The following is a 14,695-nucleotide window of genomic DNA, read 5'->3' as shown; positions in this document are numbered from 1 at the left end:
TATGACAGGCCCCAAGCGATATTGCGATGGGAGCCGGTGCGTCCTTGAACCGGTAAGCCGCTGCTGACTCGAGCGGTTCGATGCAGGCAGAATCGAGATCAGAGGCCAGACTTTGGGGAGAATCGGAATGCAAGACTGGCCATGCACTGCGGCGATCCGAGTCGGGTGCGCACGAGCAGGGTTGGCCGTTGTGCAGGGTTCGTGCAGTGGGCTCAAATCAGTGTCTTGGCCCCGTGGCCCAGACGCTTCCCTGGGCGGGCAGTATGTACTTCGTACCTGGGAACTGATCCCACGTTCTTGCTTCAGGCGACGACGAGAGGCCTGCGAGGGTGGATTGGTTTTTCGTTTCTCTTAATCAAAGTCGTCCAGCGGCGGCTCCGTACCCAGATACAGCCTCTGGCGGGTTCAGCCCTCTTGGCCTCTTCCACTCCGAATCTGGCGTCTCTCACAATTGTCGTCGTGCGTCTGTCTGTCGGTTTGTTTTTGCTGCTCGTTGAGTGTTGCCGCAACTCCAAGCTGATGTTCGGTTCGCCTTTCGTATTCTAGTTCAAAGCCACAAAGCAGCGTCCTTTTCCAACCAGTGGGCAGCGAACGATATTCGTATGCTCAAGTCCACGCGCAGGCGAGGGAATCGAGAGGAAAGGAAAGGTCAGACAGCCGTCTCTGAGTCTGGCGTCTCGGGGAGACTGCTGTTTATTGCTTGGAAAAGCTGGATCGGTGCGTGTCCATCTGAGTAACTACCTACTTGTTCTACCCACCCAGCATGTTCCGCCTCGCCGCCAATCACTCGCCCCCTTTGGCCAGTTCGTCACCTCCAAAGGCGTGTGCTGCCAACTCGTATCCACGCCCCTAGATGCTGCACATGTTTGATGCTGTCTTCGTCACCAGAGGCTAATGTCCCTTGCCCAGGGTATCAGAGTGACAGCAAGACAGACAGACAGCAGCAACGTACTGGCACTAGATGGCTCAGGGACCAGGGAAGCCGCCAGAGGCACACCAAGCGCCTGCGCTAAGAGGACAATCAGCAGGGGTTTTGATGGGCTGCCAAGGACATGAGCAGGGCTTGCAGGGATGCATGCAGGGGTTTTGCAGAGGTCTCCTCCGGCATCACAAAGTGGCCCCTGCCCACGCCTGGCTGGCTGTGGTCCATGCTCTCAAGCTGTCGGGCATAGCACCAGCAGCAGCATGTCATAATGCAGTGGCGCCTCCCGAGGCGACGGGAACAACGGCCAAGCTTAGACGCAAATTGGACAGAGCTGGCAGTGGAAATATGGCAATGCGGCGGCGCCGTACCATGGGAAAGGCTGCTCTCACAGCTATGAGTCTTTTTCATTCTGGATAATGTTTGATGTCAGGTCATTTACTACGAGAGCTTTTAGAGTTCGTCTTATTATGCTCCCTACTCCGCACGAGCGCCCCGATTCCAGGGCGCAATCATAGACACTGATGACCACCTAAGGAACCTTACTCTGCATTGCGCCACAATAAATCCGATGGTGGTGTCAAACCATGGAGTCAATTGCTATCAGGCATATCCTGCAGGGAGACGTTGGCCAAACCCCTAGGCATTGAGCACCATTGTCAATCTCTTAGTGCTCTTACTAAGTACTGCCGGTGTGGTGCTGGAGTCGACCTTTTGTTGAGAACAGTCTCCCTCCCTTTACGATCAATCAGATTTCATTCCAACAAGAGAAAGAAAGACGCTGTCATTCGGAAGCTGCAGCTCCGGTACGGGGCACTTCTCTCCTGAGAATAAGGAGTGCGATTTTGTATCGTATTTCAAATTGCTGACCTGCGACTACAGTTCACCACCAGATACTAGTCACCGCCGTGCAGCAACAGCAGACAGTGTGTGCGTGGCAAGCTGTGAGAAACTTGCATTATAACCAAAAAATAATAACTTGTGGGCTATTTTCGTTTTCCAAAATACAAGACAGATCTTTAAAAGAAAAAGAAAAAAAAGAGGAAAAATGAAAAATGAAAAATGGATGCTCTCGCCAGGAACTGTTTCAGCTAATCTATGCACCTAGAAGCAATCTCGCCCAAGACAGCCCGAGATCCATACGATATGTTTTACATCTGTCTCGCTGTTTTCCACCTTTTGGTTGGCGAAAGGAGAGAAGGCATCCAATTTTTGAAAGCAAAGAGAGCATCTACTGCTAGAACTTGGATTACGAGACACCTGATCAATCTGTCAGCCCACAGCTTTGATTTGTGATTCATCGATTTCTCACAAGTGCGCCGCATCCCCAGTATTCTAGGTTCAGTAGTGTCGCTCTACTCTGACACACATCCAAGTCTCTCAACTTCATATTACGAGTGCTGGCTGCATACGCCGGTTCTGACACAATCTCGTTTTATAGTAGACCTCTAAAGAAACTTCGAATTTGACATTATCCTCTCGATGCACGACCTATCTTTGGCCTACTATACGAAGCATCGACAGGAGAGGACATGCGATTAGGGGAAGTTGTTGTATGAGCTCGACCCCCAATATTCACCACTCCACGCTCATCGTTTCTTGTTTGACCTGCTGGCAGATCTCTTGGAGGTAACGGCATCGCCTCAGCCTTCCCGCATATCTATTCGTTCGCGAAAGCTGGCTCCATAACCTTATGACATGCCTTACTTGGTGGGTTAGCAGGCTAGGTCTCTCGGGGTCAAGTGCCCCCCGTGAGCTCTCTCATTTCCTATTCTGTTTTCTCCGTCAAGGCCATTTCCGGCCTTGGGTTTTGCCTTAACCCATTGTGGCTATTCAGAGCCAAAATTCGCCCTGCCTAAATTTACGACCCCCTGCCTCTAGGCGGGCCAGGCCCATCGTTCAGAAGCGAGCAGCTCAAGGGTCAAATTGGGGGCACTAACGTCTCAGTACTTTCCCATGATACTGCCAAAACTGCCTAGTAGTAGAGGTCTGGCCCTCCCCACTCCCATTCACGTGCCAGACTCGTGGAAGCAGCGAGATTCAGTCTGTTGATATCCATTTCCCCTTAGATGCAACATGCGTCTAGAATAATCATTCTAATAGATGAGTTAGTGCCTTTGGCACATACTATCATCACCAGAAATCTGGCGGCAGTATGCTTACAGCGCAGTTATCGCTAAAGTACCAGTCCAGGTCCACATCCAAATCACCAACACGGCTCTCCCCCTTCCTCTCTCGTGGTCCATGTATCCCACATAGCTTCCCATGTTGAGATGGCGTGTCCCGTATTCTATACTTGTGAGGTATAGAATATTGTGCATATAAGACTACATGTGCGTCCTAGTAGACTAGGATGTCCCAATATCTACAAGATGAGGCGGCGCGAATATTGCATCAGCGATATTTGACAGCTTATATCGTCTTACAGCTGCTATAATAGTCGGTGCCTACCATCGGTACCGCGAGAACCAGCTAGGCTGGCAGAAGTCAATGCATTATTACTACATTTGGCCATGGGCTGACCAAATAATCACAGTCTATATATACGAATCATAGCAACCAACAAATTCGCTATTTTTACAATTGGCATTCCCAACATCACCCCTTGGCTTTGTTTTACGGCTGACCGGAAATCCGTCTAGGGTAAAGACTAATATTATGAGCTACGGCAGTAGAATGTCAGCCAACTCCCGTCCCAGATCTACGGAGCCAGGTCCGCTGCTGAGCCCGCCGCTCGAGTGCGGAGCACATAGGCGAGAGCTCTAGGCACTAATATTACTATCACCTCTATGGCGTAGCGCGTGAGAGCGGCATCGGACATAACGAAGCCGCCAAAGAGTGTTGATCTAGCTTTTGCCCAGCTTCATTCCTACAAGCACTAACACTACGGCTCTGATTATGGTAGGCCATAGTTAGTATGACCAATGTCACCATGAGGTTTTTACGCCTTGAATTACAGGTAAGAAATGGCGGGTGATTGGTATTAGCTGGCTGCTTTGGTTCAGAATTATCTACTATGAATTTACAGTGTCCTTCAAGCATTAGTGGACACTGGGTATAGAAGATCAACACTGCACTTCGGGAAGCAAGCCTTAAAGACTTGAGCAAAACAGTACAGACATCCTGAGCCCGAGGAGGAACCGAGAAGCTCCAGTCTCATTGGCACCTGTACATAGATTGCGACGATCAGGTCCAGAGCAATCTGCTGGGCATGCATATGAAGCTAGGATCAACGATTCAACGCACTGGATCAACAGTAGATGGCACACATCTAGCCTTTCATTCTACATGTGAGGCTCACAATTCTAGCCCTTGATGCTATAAGAAATCATTAGAAGAGATAAAGACAATGGTTGGGCTGGGAATCATCCAAGGGGACGCGTGATTGAGATGGACTTTGAAAGCTAGGCTCTGCCAGTCGACCCCCCAACACGCTCGCTGGATTGACTCCATGTGGACCTCCATTAGGACACGCTCAATACCGAGTTAGAGTTGATGTATATTCGCTCGGTCAATAATAACTAGACTACCGTCGTCTTATAACGGGATGTATGCTAACCAAACAAAACAGATGCGACATTAGTCCATTCGATCCAGGCAACATGCTACGCTTGAGCTGTTTGGGACGAAGAACTCGAACTTCGAAGATCCCTGAAGCAACATGGGGAATAGGAAACCACGGACCATAATATGGGCCATACGGATTGCGTTCCGTCTGTAAGATATTAAGTGACAAGCTTGGACTGGCGCCTCCAGGTGGCGTTGTTTAGTGCTGTCGAAGTTGAGGGTCTGGCGTTGCTACCCTGCTTGTCTGCCGTGCCGCGGCGCAGCTCGAGACGGGTCTCAGTCAACACGGGATTGAATGCATCCTGGGGGCGGAATAGTCGTTGATGTTATTGAAGTGCGACCTAAAATCGAATGAGAAATACGAGCGACTTAGCAGTTGAGTGCACAGAGATGGAGCCCGTTATTGGCCAACTGCCAAGCGGTATTATTTGAGATCAAATTCTAATGATGTGCTTTCTTGGCGGGGCGTCTTAGGCCCGTACAGACTTCTCGGCCTCTTTCTCTGGCTTTGAAGCTCATGTATTGACAGATGAGGGAGCTTTGTTCTAACGGTCGAACCAGGACTGGGCTTATCTCGCCTATTGAAACTTGACTACAAAACTTATCATAGTCTGACCAGTCTTTCGTTCACCTCATCAGCCGCATTTTCGGTTTGCCTGAGGCTTAGGGCTAAATATCTGTACTATTAAGAATGACCCATGTCAATATCGCTCATAGTACGAATTATGGCTTTCGCTTTGGACATAACCACCACTCCGCCAACGTGCGGTGTGTACCTTTCTTTCTTTTTTCTTCCCAAATCGAAGTCATGGAAAGCGTGATGAAATTTACGTGGATTCAATATGCTGCTTAGCTATGGATACCTGGCCCCTTTCCGATCGATGGAACTGGGATTAAGGCATAATTGACAGACAGGTGGGCGTGTTAGTGAAACCGGATACACCCATACCGAAAGCAATGACATATAGTTGTCGGAAGAGGCCGATTAGCGTCACTTATATACGCCAGAATCGCGCCACTGCTGCTGCTGATCATGAAGCATCCCGAACAATTTCTCAATCTGCTAAGCTGTTGGGAAAAATTTTCGTGTGGGTTTAGGAAATGAGCAGCGTTTCGTACGGGGTCTAAAAAGCAAAGGCTCCCTATTGATCCCAACGCCACAAACCAACAGCCGCATGTGCTGAGACGGGAACGGATGCACGATATGGTTTCCCCGAAATGGCTGTTGCGCCACTGATGTCGGCCTTTAGATTTGCATGTGAGCGGTACTACTTTATGTCTACCACTTACATAACATCTGCATGGAGTAAACAGGGGATTGTGGCTCACCGGTCAGAGAGTGGTGTTGCAACAAATTAAAGCACCGCCCCGTCCAAAACGCCTCCTGCTCTCGACTTCTTAAGATGGTAATATTATATATGTATGCGAGTGGTACATGGCGTTTTGGCTTACCGGCGGCCCCCAATCTCGTGTTGCAATGGCCTCGCTGGTCTCTCAGCCACGGTCTGTGCTCCATGCCACGAAATACAGCCAGACGTCTCGTCCGAGACCGCAGTGTGTAGTGATTGGCAGTCAGAATATGGAGCACGACTCAGCTGAATGAAAGGCTTTTTGTTTCAATCCCAACGGTTCCGTACGTAATCACAGCTTTGCTTTTCCCCAGTCTGTCATTTGTCACCTGTCACGTTGGAAAAGAGACCCTTGCCTATCTATGTGAATGGTAGCCAAAGGGCCCGGAGACTTTCCGTTAGAGCTGCACAATTGGCCGGGGGGGGCATTGATCTGTGCTTTATTCGTGTACTTTGTAGTACTAGGACTCATAATACGCACGACAGACGTCTCTGGTACTCCCTTCTGATCCGGGGAATCCCTTATCCGGGGAGAGCATTACGTGGCCAAGAGACATTTACGAGAGTTGATATGACATACGCTTAACAATACACGCGTGGGAGATTGGAGTCTGGAAAGAAGTGACAACCATCATTTATTATTTAAGTTTAGTTTTTGTTTTATGCTTCAATGGACCTTTACAACATACTAGCTTGAGAAGCAGTTGCAAAAGTTGTCATCTACTACATACTAGCGTATCAAATTAAAAGTTGAAGATTTAGCATGGCTGGTATGCTCATATTCTCTATTATTTACGGCAACAAATTACTATGCTGTCCAAATTGCTCGCCGGTTCGCCGAACGTCTCGGAGAGATCGTGTTCGCTATCAACGACTTCAGATGAACGTAGAGAGTCTACTAGCATTTGTATATGGCTTGCTCGTATTGGCATCCGTACAAAGCCTCTCTTTCCGTATTCTTGAACGATGTCTATTGTAAAGACTTCCCAGAGTGCATTTCCAGAGAGAATAAGAAGCGTAAGATAAAGGACAGCGTTAGAATGCAAACGTCATTGAACTTTAAATACTCAGGTATATGCTAGTATCTTTATTGCATGTATTTCAGCTAGGTAGGCAATACGTTATCCAGGCCTAGTGCGGCATGATTGCCCTTTACATCTGAATCATCAAGGTCATATAAGAAGAGCTTGTAAGCAGCGAATTATCAGGAACCTGTAGCGGAAGCTCAATAGTTATACCTCGTGTGCCATGAACTAAACCATGGGTGAACTTGCGCAAACACTAGCAACTTGCCAATTTTGAGGTCCAGGTTGCGTGTATACTTTCATTAACGGTGATTTCTGGCAAAGAATAATTCTTCTTCTCTTACTGAAAGTTAACACGTCTAATTTATGGGCTCTTATACAACGACTATGCTACTGGGCATATAGGAGCGATCACCACATATCAATGCCACATGGTAGGCTAGACTCTATCGTCTTTACATCAGCCATGCCAGCATATCTCACGATTGGCACACCGTAAACTTTCATCTCATCTCTGGAATCATACAAGTTATCGGCGTCTTGTCTAACTTCAATCTTCACTTTACAAGTGCGTTATAGCGTAAATATGCCATGGCTGGCCGAGATGGCGTTGAATGGGCTGGAATGATGAAATTGTTTAACATATACGAAACATGATCATCATACCTCGTAAACTCATAGGTCTAATTTATTAACTTAGTCTCTAAAGAGTCGCGCAAAGCATCTGGCTGTCATCTCTTTATATCATTGTATTACTACTAACCAACCCCCCCCGCCGACGATGAACTTTCAACAATACTTGCCTAAATGAGCTTAAATAAAGAATAAAGGGTAGTTACGCATAGATATTGCTTGAAATGACGATTAAAAACATCAAGTTCATCGATTGTTCTGATATATTTGGATATTCCCGTCATAAAGGAGGGACCGATCGTATAAACTTGACCAGGCGGTTATCAATGAGTGCTTCTCAAAGGGGCCGACGAGCTATATTTCCCAAAACTTGATTAAAGATGTCGAAGTAGGAACTTTTTACTGAATGCGTCTTTGTTTTATGTCAATTAGAATATTCGAGGACATAAAGTGGCATGAGATTCTGATACATGAACTACTACCCTACGACTTTATCGGATGTGGACCATTTGTCTTTACACTATGTCCTTTCATGTCAACCTGGCTGTTTCCAGAATTCTCAGTCATTTATTTCGGTCATCAGAGAACGCGCAATTTGGCGATATTAACTCCCTTCTGCGGCTCGTAGCTGCGGGAGAGGCTTGAAAAGAATGTCGATTTCACTCGCTCCATCTATACAGCCCCATATGCTGAAATGTTGGGAGATCCCCATATGGGAGTTGAATAAATAAAAGAATAAATAAAAGATAATAAGATTCAATACTCCTCATATCAATTACTGATGGTACTAATAGCGATTTTGTTCTTGGATGCTGTTGCTCACACTGGATGTCATCTGCCCTCCGGGGCTCTCTATTCCTTATATGCTGCATTTCACCCACCACCAAACTTTATATTTCGTTTCCTCCCCAAAACAGATAATAACAGCTGCAAAACCAATCTGAAAATCTACTTAATCAGCTTCTATTCTCACGCTACAGCAAAAATATACGCAGTGGCATCTCTCGTGGATGAAGCTTCCTTATAGAAACCCGCAACTCGCGTTAGCGCTAATTAGCGCTTTTAGCCAAGATGGCCGAGTGGTTAAGGCGATGGTTTTAAGTATAATTAATTGACACCATTATCGAGAGATTCCAGGGTTCAAGTCCCTGTCTTGGCATTTTATTTTTTGCGGGTTTTTTTTTAAATGTTGTAGTAGTATAATCTGATGTGGAGGTGGTGTAATATGTTTTGCTGTGGGCGCAGTGGTATAGCTGATAGTGGAAATTGCGCAAGCGTTAGTTGGTGCGGGGTTGGTTCATGGGGCGTATAAAAAGGGAGAGAGTTGGAATTTTACATGGACACGAACAAAAGATGGAAAACGGCAGTATAAAGCAGTCGATGGGATCCTGCCGATTTAATGATTAAAGCGTGCATTGCCTCTGTTACCGCAGTTGAGGATATATTGTCCGTGTAACACGAAACCGGGAAAGGAAATGGCGTGGTGAAGGAGCTTCTCATACCTAAAATACATATTCTACTCTCGCGTTTGCTTTGTAAATGAATAAATAAGTCACAGAGCGACTCTTCGGTTGGGCTGATAAATTGAAGTACTCATTTTCCTATATATCCGAGGCCTTGAGCTGGACCAAGTATGTTGTAGCTATACTTGTTTAATAGCAAGATAAAGATTATATCGCTGAATGCAAAAAAAAAAAAAAAAAAAAAAAAAAAAAAAAAAAAAAAGTTGCAGGCAAAGAGAGTGTCAAACGGCTTTTATTTTTGTGAGAATTCATCTACATGAGTGTTGAATCGCTAGTAATGTTGTTCTACGTGCAAAAGTGCAGGGTAAGCAATGGATTACAAGACTAGGCCATGCAAAGCGAGAATGAACCACATTTCTCCCGTATCAATAGCTAATAACACGTTTGCCAGCAGCTATAGAATATAAGTGTTCCGTATTTGAAGAATAGAGGGAGAAGATTGCCGCTTCTTGTGATATAGCCGAGATTTCGGCCTGGCTGTTGTAAGTCAAATCTTACCCGATGTTCATATGTCATTCTGATAGCTAATAGCAGTTTTGGAGAGGCAATCTTAACTAGTGGAAGATGGCTGCTTTCTTTTAGATCTCTGAGGATAAATTCTTAGCTCAACTGCAAAGTAATTTGATAGTTTGTGCGTATGATAGTATTCTTTTCGTCCCCAAAATTGCTAATAACTTATAGCATCAAGTCTGCCTCGTCCTTATTGAACCATCATATCAAGGACACCAGTGACTTGAGTAATTATAATCTTCGCCAGCAGATAAGCTAGTACCCTTGGAAATCGAGAAGAAAGCCCCTATTTGCCTGAGTTGGACTTGTCTCCCCAGTAGAAGATTCGGAGTACTAGACCATATTCTGTGCAGAAACAGAAGGAAGGATTGACTCAAAAGAGATGGATTCTCGCCTTTGATTCATACAAATAAACTGGTTAACTTACTTGGCCATAGTGACTATTCCCCGTAGAAAAGGACGCAATCTATCGAGTCATAAATTCCGTTAAAACCTAAAATAAAAATATTTCTCGATGTTCTCTCTAATATCGGAATGGCCGCCAAAGGAATCTCTATTATGCTGGGAGTAGAAGCTTACAAAACATTCTACGGACGACATACACACCCACCATTGCTTACAATGCTAGACAAACAGTATTCTTACCTCTTCGCCGTAGCCATTGCAGCGGGGAAAACGCTCCGTCTCCCAATTCTTGGCATGATAGCATCTGGACCAAGCTACAGAACTACAAGAGGACATGTTGCTCCAGCAAAGGCAAACACCCCCCCCCAACTTACTTTCGAGGCCGTTGAAAAAAGCCAAGAAAACCAAGATCTCGAACACGAGGCAAAGAAAAATACAACTAGCAAAGTTTGGCAAACAAGCATAAAAAGATGAATGGGCGAATAAGCCGCGTTCAAAATGACACGCCAGCAGAGATCGAGGTGCAAAGCGGAATCCTTTCCATTTGCCACCAGCCGCGCGGAAACCGAAATGTTGAAAAGAGCAAATGCCCCGATGAGAAGCGACAACACCACTTCTTCGGTCAAGCCACGTGCACGCCCAAATTCCCTCAATAGGCAATTAGAAGCATTTAGAGGAAAACTCTCTTCCCCCAAGCGCGGCGCCTCCTTCTTTTGGGGGCTGGCTACCCGTCTGGGGAAGAAAAAACTTTAAACCCCAGGCTAGAAGGTTTCGAACATCGAGAATGAACGGTTGGAACGTATTCCTCTCTTTGGCTTTCGTTTTCTACTTGGCTGAAAACTGAAGGCGTTCGTCTTGATACTTGAGCCGTGTCGGATTGTCACTCGCGTTTACCCCAGCCCCCCTGAATATTCACCGGATAACTTCGGAAGCTGCATGCAGCAGTAAAATTGAGCTGTCGCAATACATCCAACTGCAAGCCGTTTTCGTCTCGATTTCTCCTAGCATGGCTGTCGGAGTGGCTGGAAGCCACAGCAACATAGCAGTGTCAGCGGCCCAAAAACAAGGCTTGCCCCATGAGTCAGTGGCAAAAGCCACACCAAAAGAACAAATACAGGGGAGATTTAATTAACATATTCGCCATTGGCTAATCACATCGAAGAACAAGAGCCCATACCGTGCCCAATCAAAATGCAACATGCAACAATGATGGTGCAGCTGAAAAAGGCAAATTTCGTGATCGCGCGTAGAATGTTTGCAGGAGGGTTTAGCCGCGAATTGCCGAGCCCCAAGATGTCGCGTAAGTCGTATGTAGCAGTCGCGCTACGATTGCACGGGGCCTTGGATTCCTCGTTAATTGAGTTCAGCCTCCTCCAAAATAGAAACCAAAGCATCTCTGACGCCCAAGGTTCAATTTGTGGCGATGATCTCGACCAAGTTTCCACACGGGCACGGGCTGGACCCATTGGATCCTCTTCCCGACTGCTTGCCACCAGATTCATCTGCCAAAAACCTGGGGCCCCGGATTTGCCATGACAAAGAGATATTTGCATCTCTTCAATCTTGGAGCATGCGTTTAGTCGATGGGGTAAAAACTGGAGTTGCCCAGATTCCAGGATCTCGCCTTTGCTCAACGAAGTTGCAAGTTTGTACGTAATTGAAACTCCACCATGGGGAGGGGTGAGCCGAGAGAAGCATAATGATCCCATCGTGAGTTTTGTCAACTCTGGCAACTCTGGCAAGCTACTCCGCAACAGTTGAAATATTCAATGCCGTCTTTCCCTGGACTTGGAGACGGAAGAGGCGGAGGGGAGGCGCTATCGAAAGACATGGCGGAGGGCGACTAAGAAGAACTCAGATTGTGAAAACGAAGAGCACACTGCCCAGTTAGCTGTGACTACTCACCGTCGCATTGATCAATTTAAGCTTGAATCAAAGTGATCCGTTTGGAATGGTCACAGTTCCATTATAGGTAGTATCTGCGTCGCAAAGAGGGAGAAGATTGTCGTTCAGCGGCTGCGTTTCAAGAACCAATCCGCTGCTTGGCATGGTAAAGATGCTACGCAAATGCACACGAATTCCCCAAGAGGTGATTGGGTGTCAATGTGTGGTGCACTGACGGCCCGGAGCTCGACCCTGTCTGGATGAGACCGACCAGGAGCATGCTGCTGCTGACAGTTGAACGTCATGAGGGGTTTTCCCTCAGCTGTAATAAGCGATGGATGCCAGTGGAGCGATATCGAGTTGATGATTCCAATGAGGGGGGGGGGGGAGACCAAACGCGCCATCGCCTTCAGCTTTGAGCGCTTAATGTTCGAGATTGCGGAGTATTCTCTTAATAATGGAGGACAGACTGACGTTATTTGACACTGACTCGTACAAGATTCGACAAACAATCAAACTTGTCACTGCTTCCCTGTCTAATCTTTCGGTCGAAGCGCGGCGGATCCTCTAAAAGGGAAGACAGGAACCCACCAAGGAGGAGCAGGGTCCTCGAGATATGGAGTTGACACATAGCTTTCTCGAGACGGGAACGATTTGTTGATCGTGGCCAGCTTGTGCCCTTTCCCGCCTTGCCTAGTGATTATTGTCATCACTTTCGTCCTTCAATCGAAGGGTAATAGCTCGCTCGCCTAGCTCTCTAACTCAGTCGAGTCAAGACGCGGCTGCTCCGTATCTAAATTTTGGGCACGAGGGCGACATTGAGCTTATCAGCTCGGTCTGCTTTGGTCTTAGCACCGCCATTACAGGCATACATATGCATACCGAATCGCGTATCCTGTGTACGAAGCACTAGCAGAGGGAGCGGCGTCGCCGATCCTTGAGCAACAATGCCATTCGTCCATCTGGCACGCCAGCAGAGAGCAACTAGCCATTTCCGGCTAACACTGGCCGGAGCAAGGTAAGTGCAGCGGGCATTAGTCCAGCATCCCAATAGCGTCGTGGGAGGTGGCATGAGATTGCAAGGGCCGTTGCTGAGGCCTAGTGGTCAAGCAGATTCGCATGGCCTTAGCAGGACTCTATTATGGTAGCATTCAGCGGTGTCGTCTTCCGGGAAATACGGGGACTGCATATTGAGAGGCATTAGTGTGTGTCTGGCCGATGACACCTGAAGCAATCCGCGCCTGGCTTGAGGAAAGGTGAGGCATCAGCTCTGCGTTCGGTGCTGTTTAGCCTTTTCCAACGATTCTAGAACAACACAAAGGTCTGACGGTCACTCCCTGTTGACAAATATAGACCGTCCTAAGATGCGCCCTCCGTGCCGCCTTACCCTACGGAGAATTTGGTGCTTTGCGGGGGTGGCAGAAATCGCTTCGATACATAGCAGTAGAAGCGGCAGAAGGCCAGCTAGGCAAGGCACGTCCTGCAAGCTACTTTGGCGCACCAACAAAGGCTGTTCCTGCGGGCGGCAGGGCGATGCTGACTAGGTCCGTAGGTTAAGTGAGGCGCCGTAGATATGATCCGCACTGCCAACGTGTGCTCGGTGATGTATGTAGCATCAGGGCTATCGTCCCGATATCCATGCAACGAAAAACCGTTGAGACAGCGGCTGCTGCTCCATATTCGAGGTCGAGACGTCAGCCGAACCGTGCCACTGCAAGTGGATAGAGCGCACGTGCATTGCTGCCTCTGCGATGCCGAGATTCAATCCATTCTCTCTCCACTTGACATGTGTTATCGCCCAGCTGTGGCTCTTGATTCTCGCCAACGAGCCACTTCACCCCAGACTAGTCGAGCATATGAGCTGTTCGTGGTCCGTGTGTACCGCCAAGTTTCGTATCTAGTGACAGTAGTATCCAAATACGCACGTTTAGATTGATATCTTAGCTGAGAAGAGATACGAAAACGACGCTAGTAAGCAGGGACAGCCAGTCATCCGCTCCAAGGGCGGCATGGAGTCGAGGGCATCGAGCAGCAAGGCCTCCAGCCAATCAGGCACTCTGGGTTAGCAGCCTTCCTGCGCGGATGTGGTGTCATCACGGGATAAAACAACCTCCTGCTAATAGCGCCATCTAGGTGTTAACCGGGCTTCTAGAAAAAATGTCGCATTCTAGTGTTGGCATTCGGGCTTGTGGCGGACAGTCCTCTGCCCTGGGATGCCTCAAGTGCCCTCGGCTATCATGAGGGAGGGGTCGTGTTAGCCGGACGAAGCAAAAGGCATAGCGCCACAAGCTACTGTAGTTGGAGAGCGCTAAAAGCATTCTAAATGATTCAAGGTTCTGGCGTGTCCATCTGGAGAAGAACGGGAGTTGCAATTCAGGTGAATCGGACTCTTAGCAGGGTCGACGGTCAACCCACGATTGTTATCGCGGCCTACGCATTTGTACTAGCGGCGTGGTCAGTTCGCAGACACCTGAAGGGCTACGACAGGTAGTTATGCGTCGTAAGTCTGCTAGGCGCCACTAGTGATACAGCAGATAGAACTACTCTGCGCCGCGTGTGCCTGCAATCTAGGGACGCTGGCCTGGATGGGGTTGCTGGGCGAGGCGAGAAACAAGCATCGCCAAGATCTTGGTGGTAGCGTTAAGCTAGACTTCACTCATCTGTCACGGGAGGCAAAAATGGCCATTGTGCTCCCCAATAGCCCTGCTGAGGCTGATTATATGTCGCTAGCGCTTGGCCATGACCATACTTTGTACGTCTCGTCAATACGCGATGAGAAAAGAGGCGCTGCAAGTTGGAAAGTAAACCATGTGCGTGGAAATTGGGCTGGCTGTAGGGATACAACGAATTTGAAGCCTGCGGGCGACGTGCCCGAAT

General features: G+C 47.8%; 4 protein-coding genes and 1 non-coding gene across 5 annotated transcripts; 4 read left to right on the top strand and 1 right to left on the bottom strand.

Moving 5' to 3' along the window:
* Positions 1-26: 26 nt before the first annotated feature.
* TrAFT101_007427 (uncharacterized protein) lies at positions 27-6,621 on the top strand (the record flags this gene model as incomplete). The annotated part of the gene is made up of 9 exons (XM_066128042.1): positions 27-36; positions 307-459; positions 547-717; positions 910-1,728; positions 1,816-1,903; positions 2,031-2,236; positions 2,367-3,220; positions 3,565-4,212; positions 4,494-6,621. The coding sequence occupies 4 exons, from the start codon at positions 27-29 to the stop codon at positions 1,011-1,013; spliced, it is 438 nt and encodes a 145-aa protein (XP_065984156.1). The 3' UTR covers positions 1,014-1,728; positions 1,816-1,903; positions 2,031-2,236; positions 2,367-3,220; positions 3,565-4,212; positions 4,494-6,621.
* A 1,940-nt stretch (positions 6,622-8,561) lies between these two features.
* Positions 8,562-8,655, top strand: TrAFT101_007426. The gene has a single exon. It is a non-coding gene; the product is annotated as a tRNA-Leu (tRNA).
* A 2,430-nt stretch (positions 8,656-11,085) lies between these two features.
* On the bottom strand, positions 11,086-11,643 carry TrAFT101_007425 (uncharacterized protein; the record flags this gene model as incomplete). Its single annotated transcript, XM_024910217.1, has 1 exon — positions 11,086-11,643. One exon carries the CDS (start codon positions 11,641-11,643, stop codon positions 11,086-11,088), a length of 558 nt encoding a protein of 185 aa, XP_024756375.1.
* Positions 11,644-12,765: 1,122 nt separating this feature from the next.
* TrAFT101_007424 (uncharacterized protein) lies at positions 12,766-13,989 on the top strand (the record flags this gene model as incomplete). Its single annotated transcript, XM_066128041.1, has 4 exons — positions 12,766-12,836; positions 13,183-13,362; positions 13,791-13,879; positions 13,952-13,989. 4 exons carry the CDS (start codon positions 12,766-12,768, stop codon positions 13,987-13,989), a joined length of 378 nt encoding a protein of 125 aa, XP_065984155.1.
* Positions 13,990-14,141: 152 nt separating this feature from the next.
* Positions 14,142-14,309, top strand: TrAFT101_007423 (uncharacterized protein; the record flags this gene model as incomplete). Its single annotated transcript, XM_066128040.1, has 1 exon — positions 14,142-14,309. The coding sequence occupies one exon, from the start codon at positions 14,142-14,144 to the stop codon at positions 14,307-14,309; it is 168 nt and encodes a 55-aa protein (XP_065984154.1).
* Positions 14,310-14,695: the final 386 nt, after the last annotated feature.

The sequence above is a fragment of the Trichoderma asperellum genome, chromosome 4 (assembly GCF_020647865.1).
Source record: "Trichoderma asperellum chromosome 4, complete sequence".
NCBI classification, from domain to species: Eukaryota; Fungi; Ascomycota; class Sordariomycetes; order Hypocreales; family Hypocreaceae; genus Trichoderma; species Trichoderma asperellum.
Note: the sequence above shows the minus strand (reverse complement) of the source record. Positions and strands in the feature narration are given on the sequence as shown.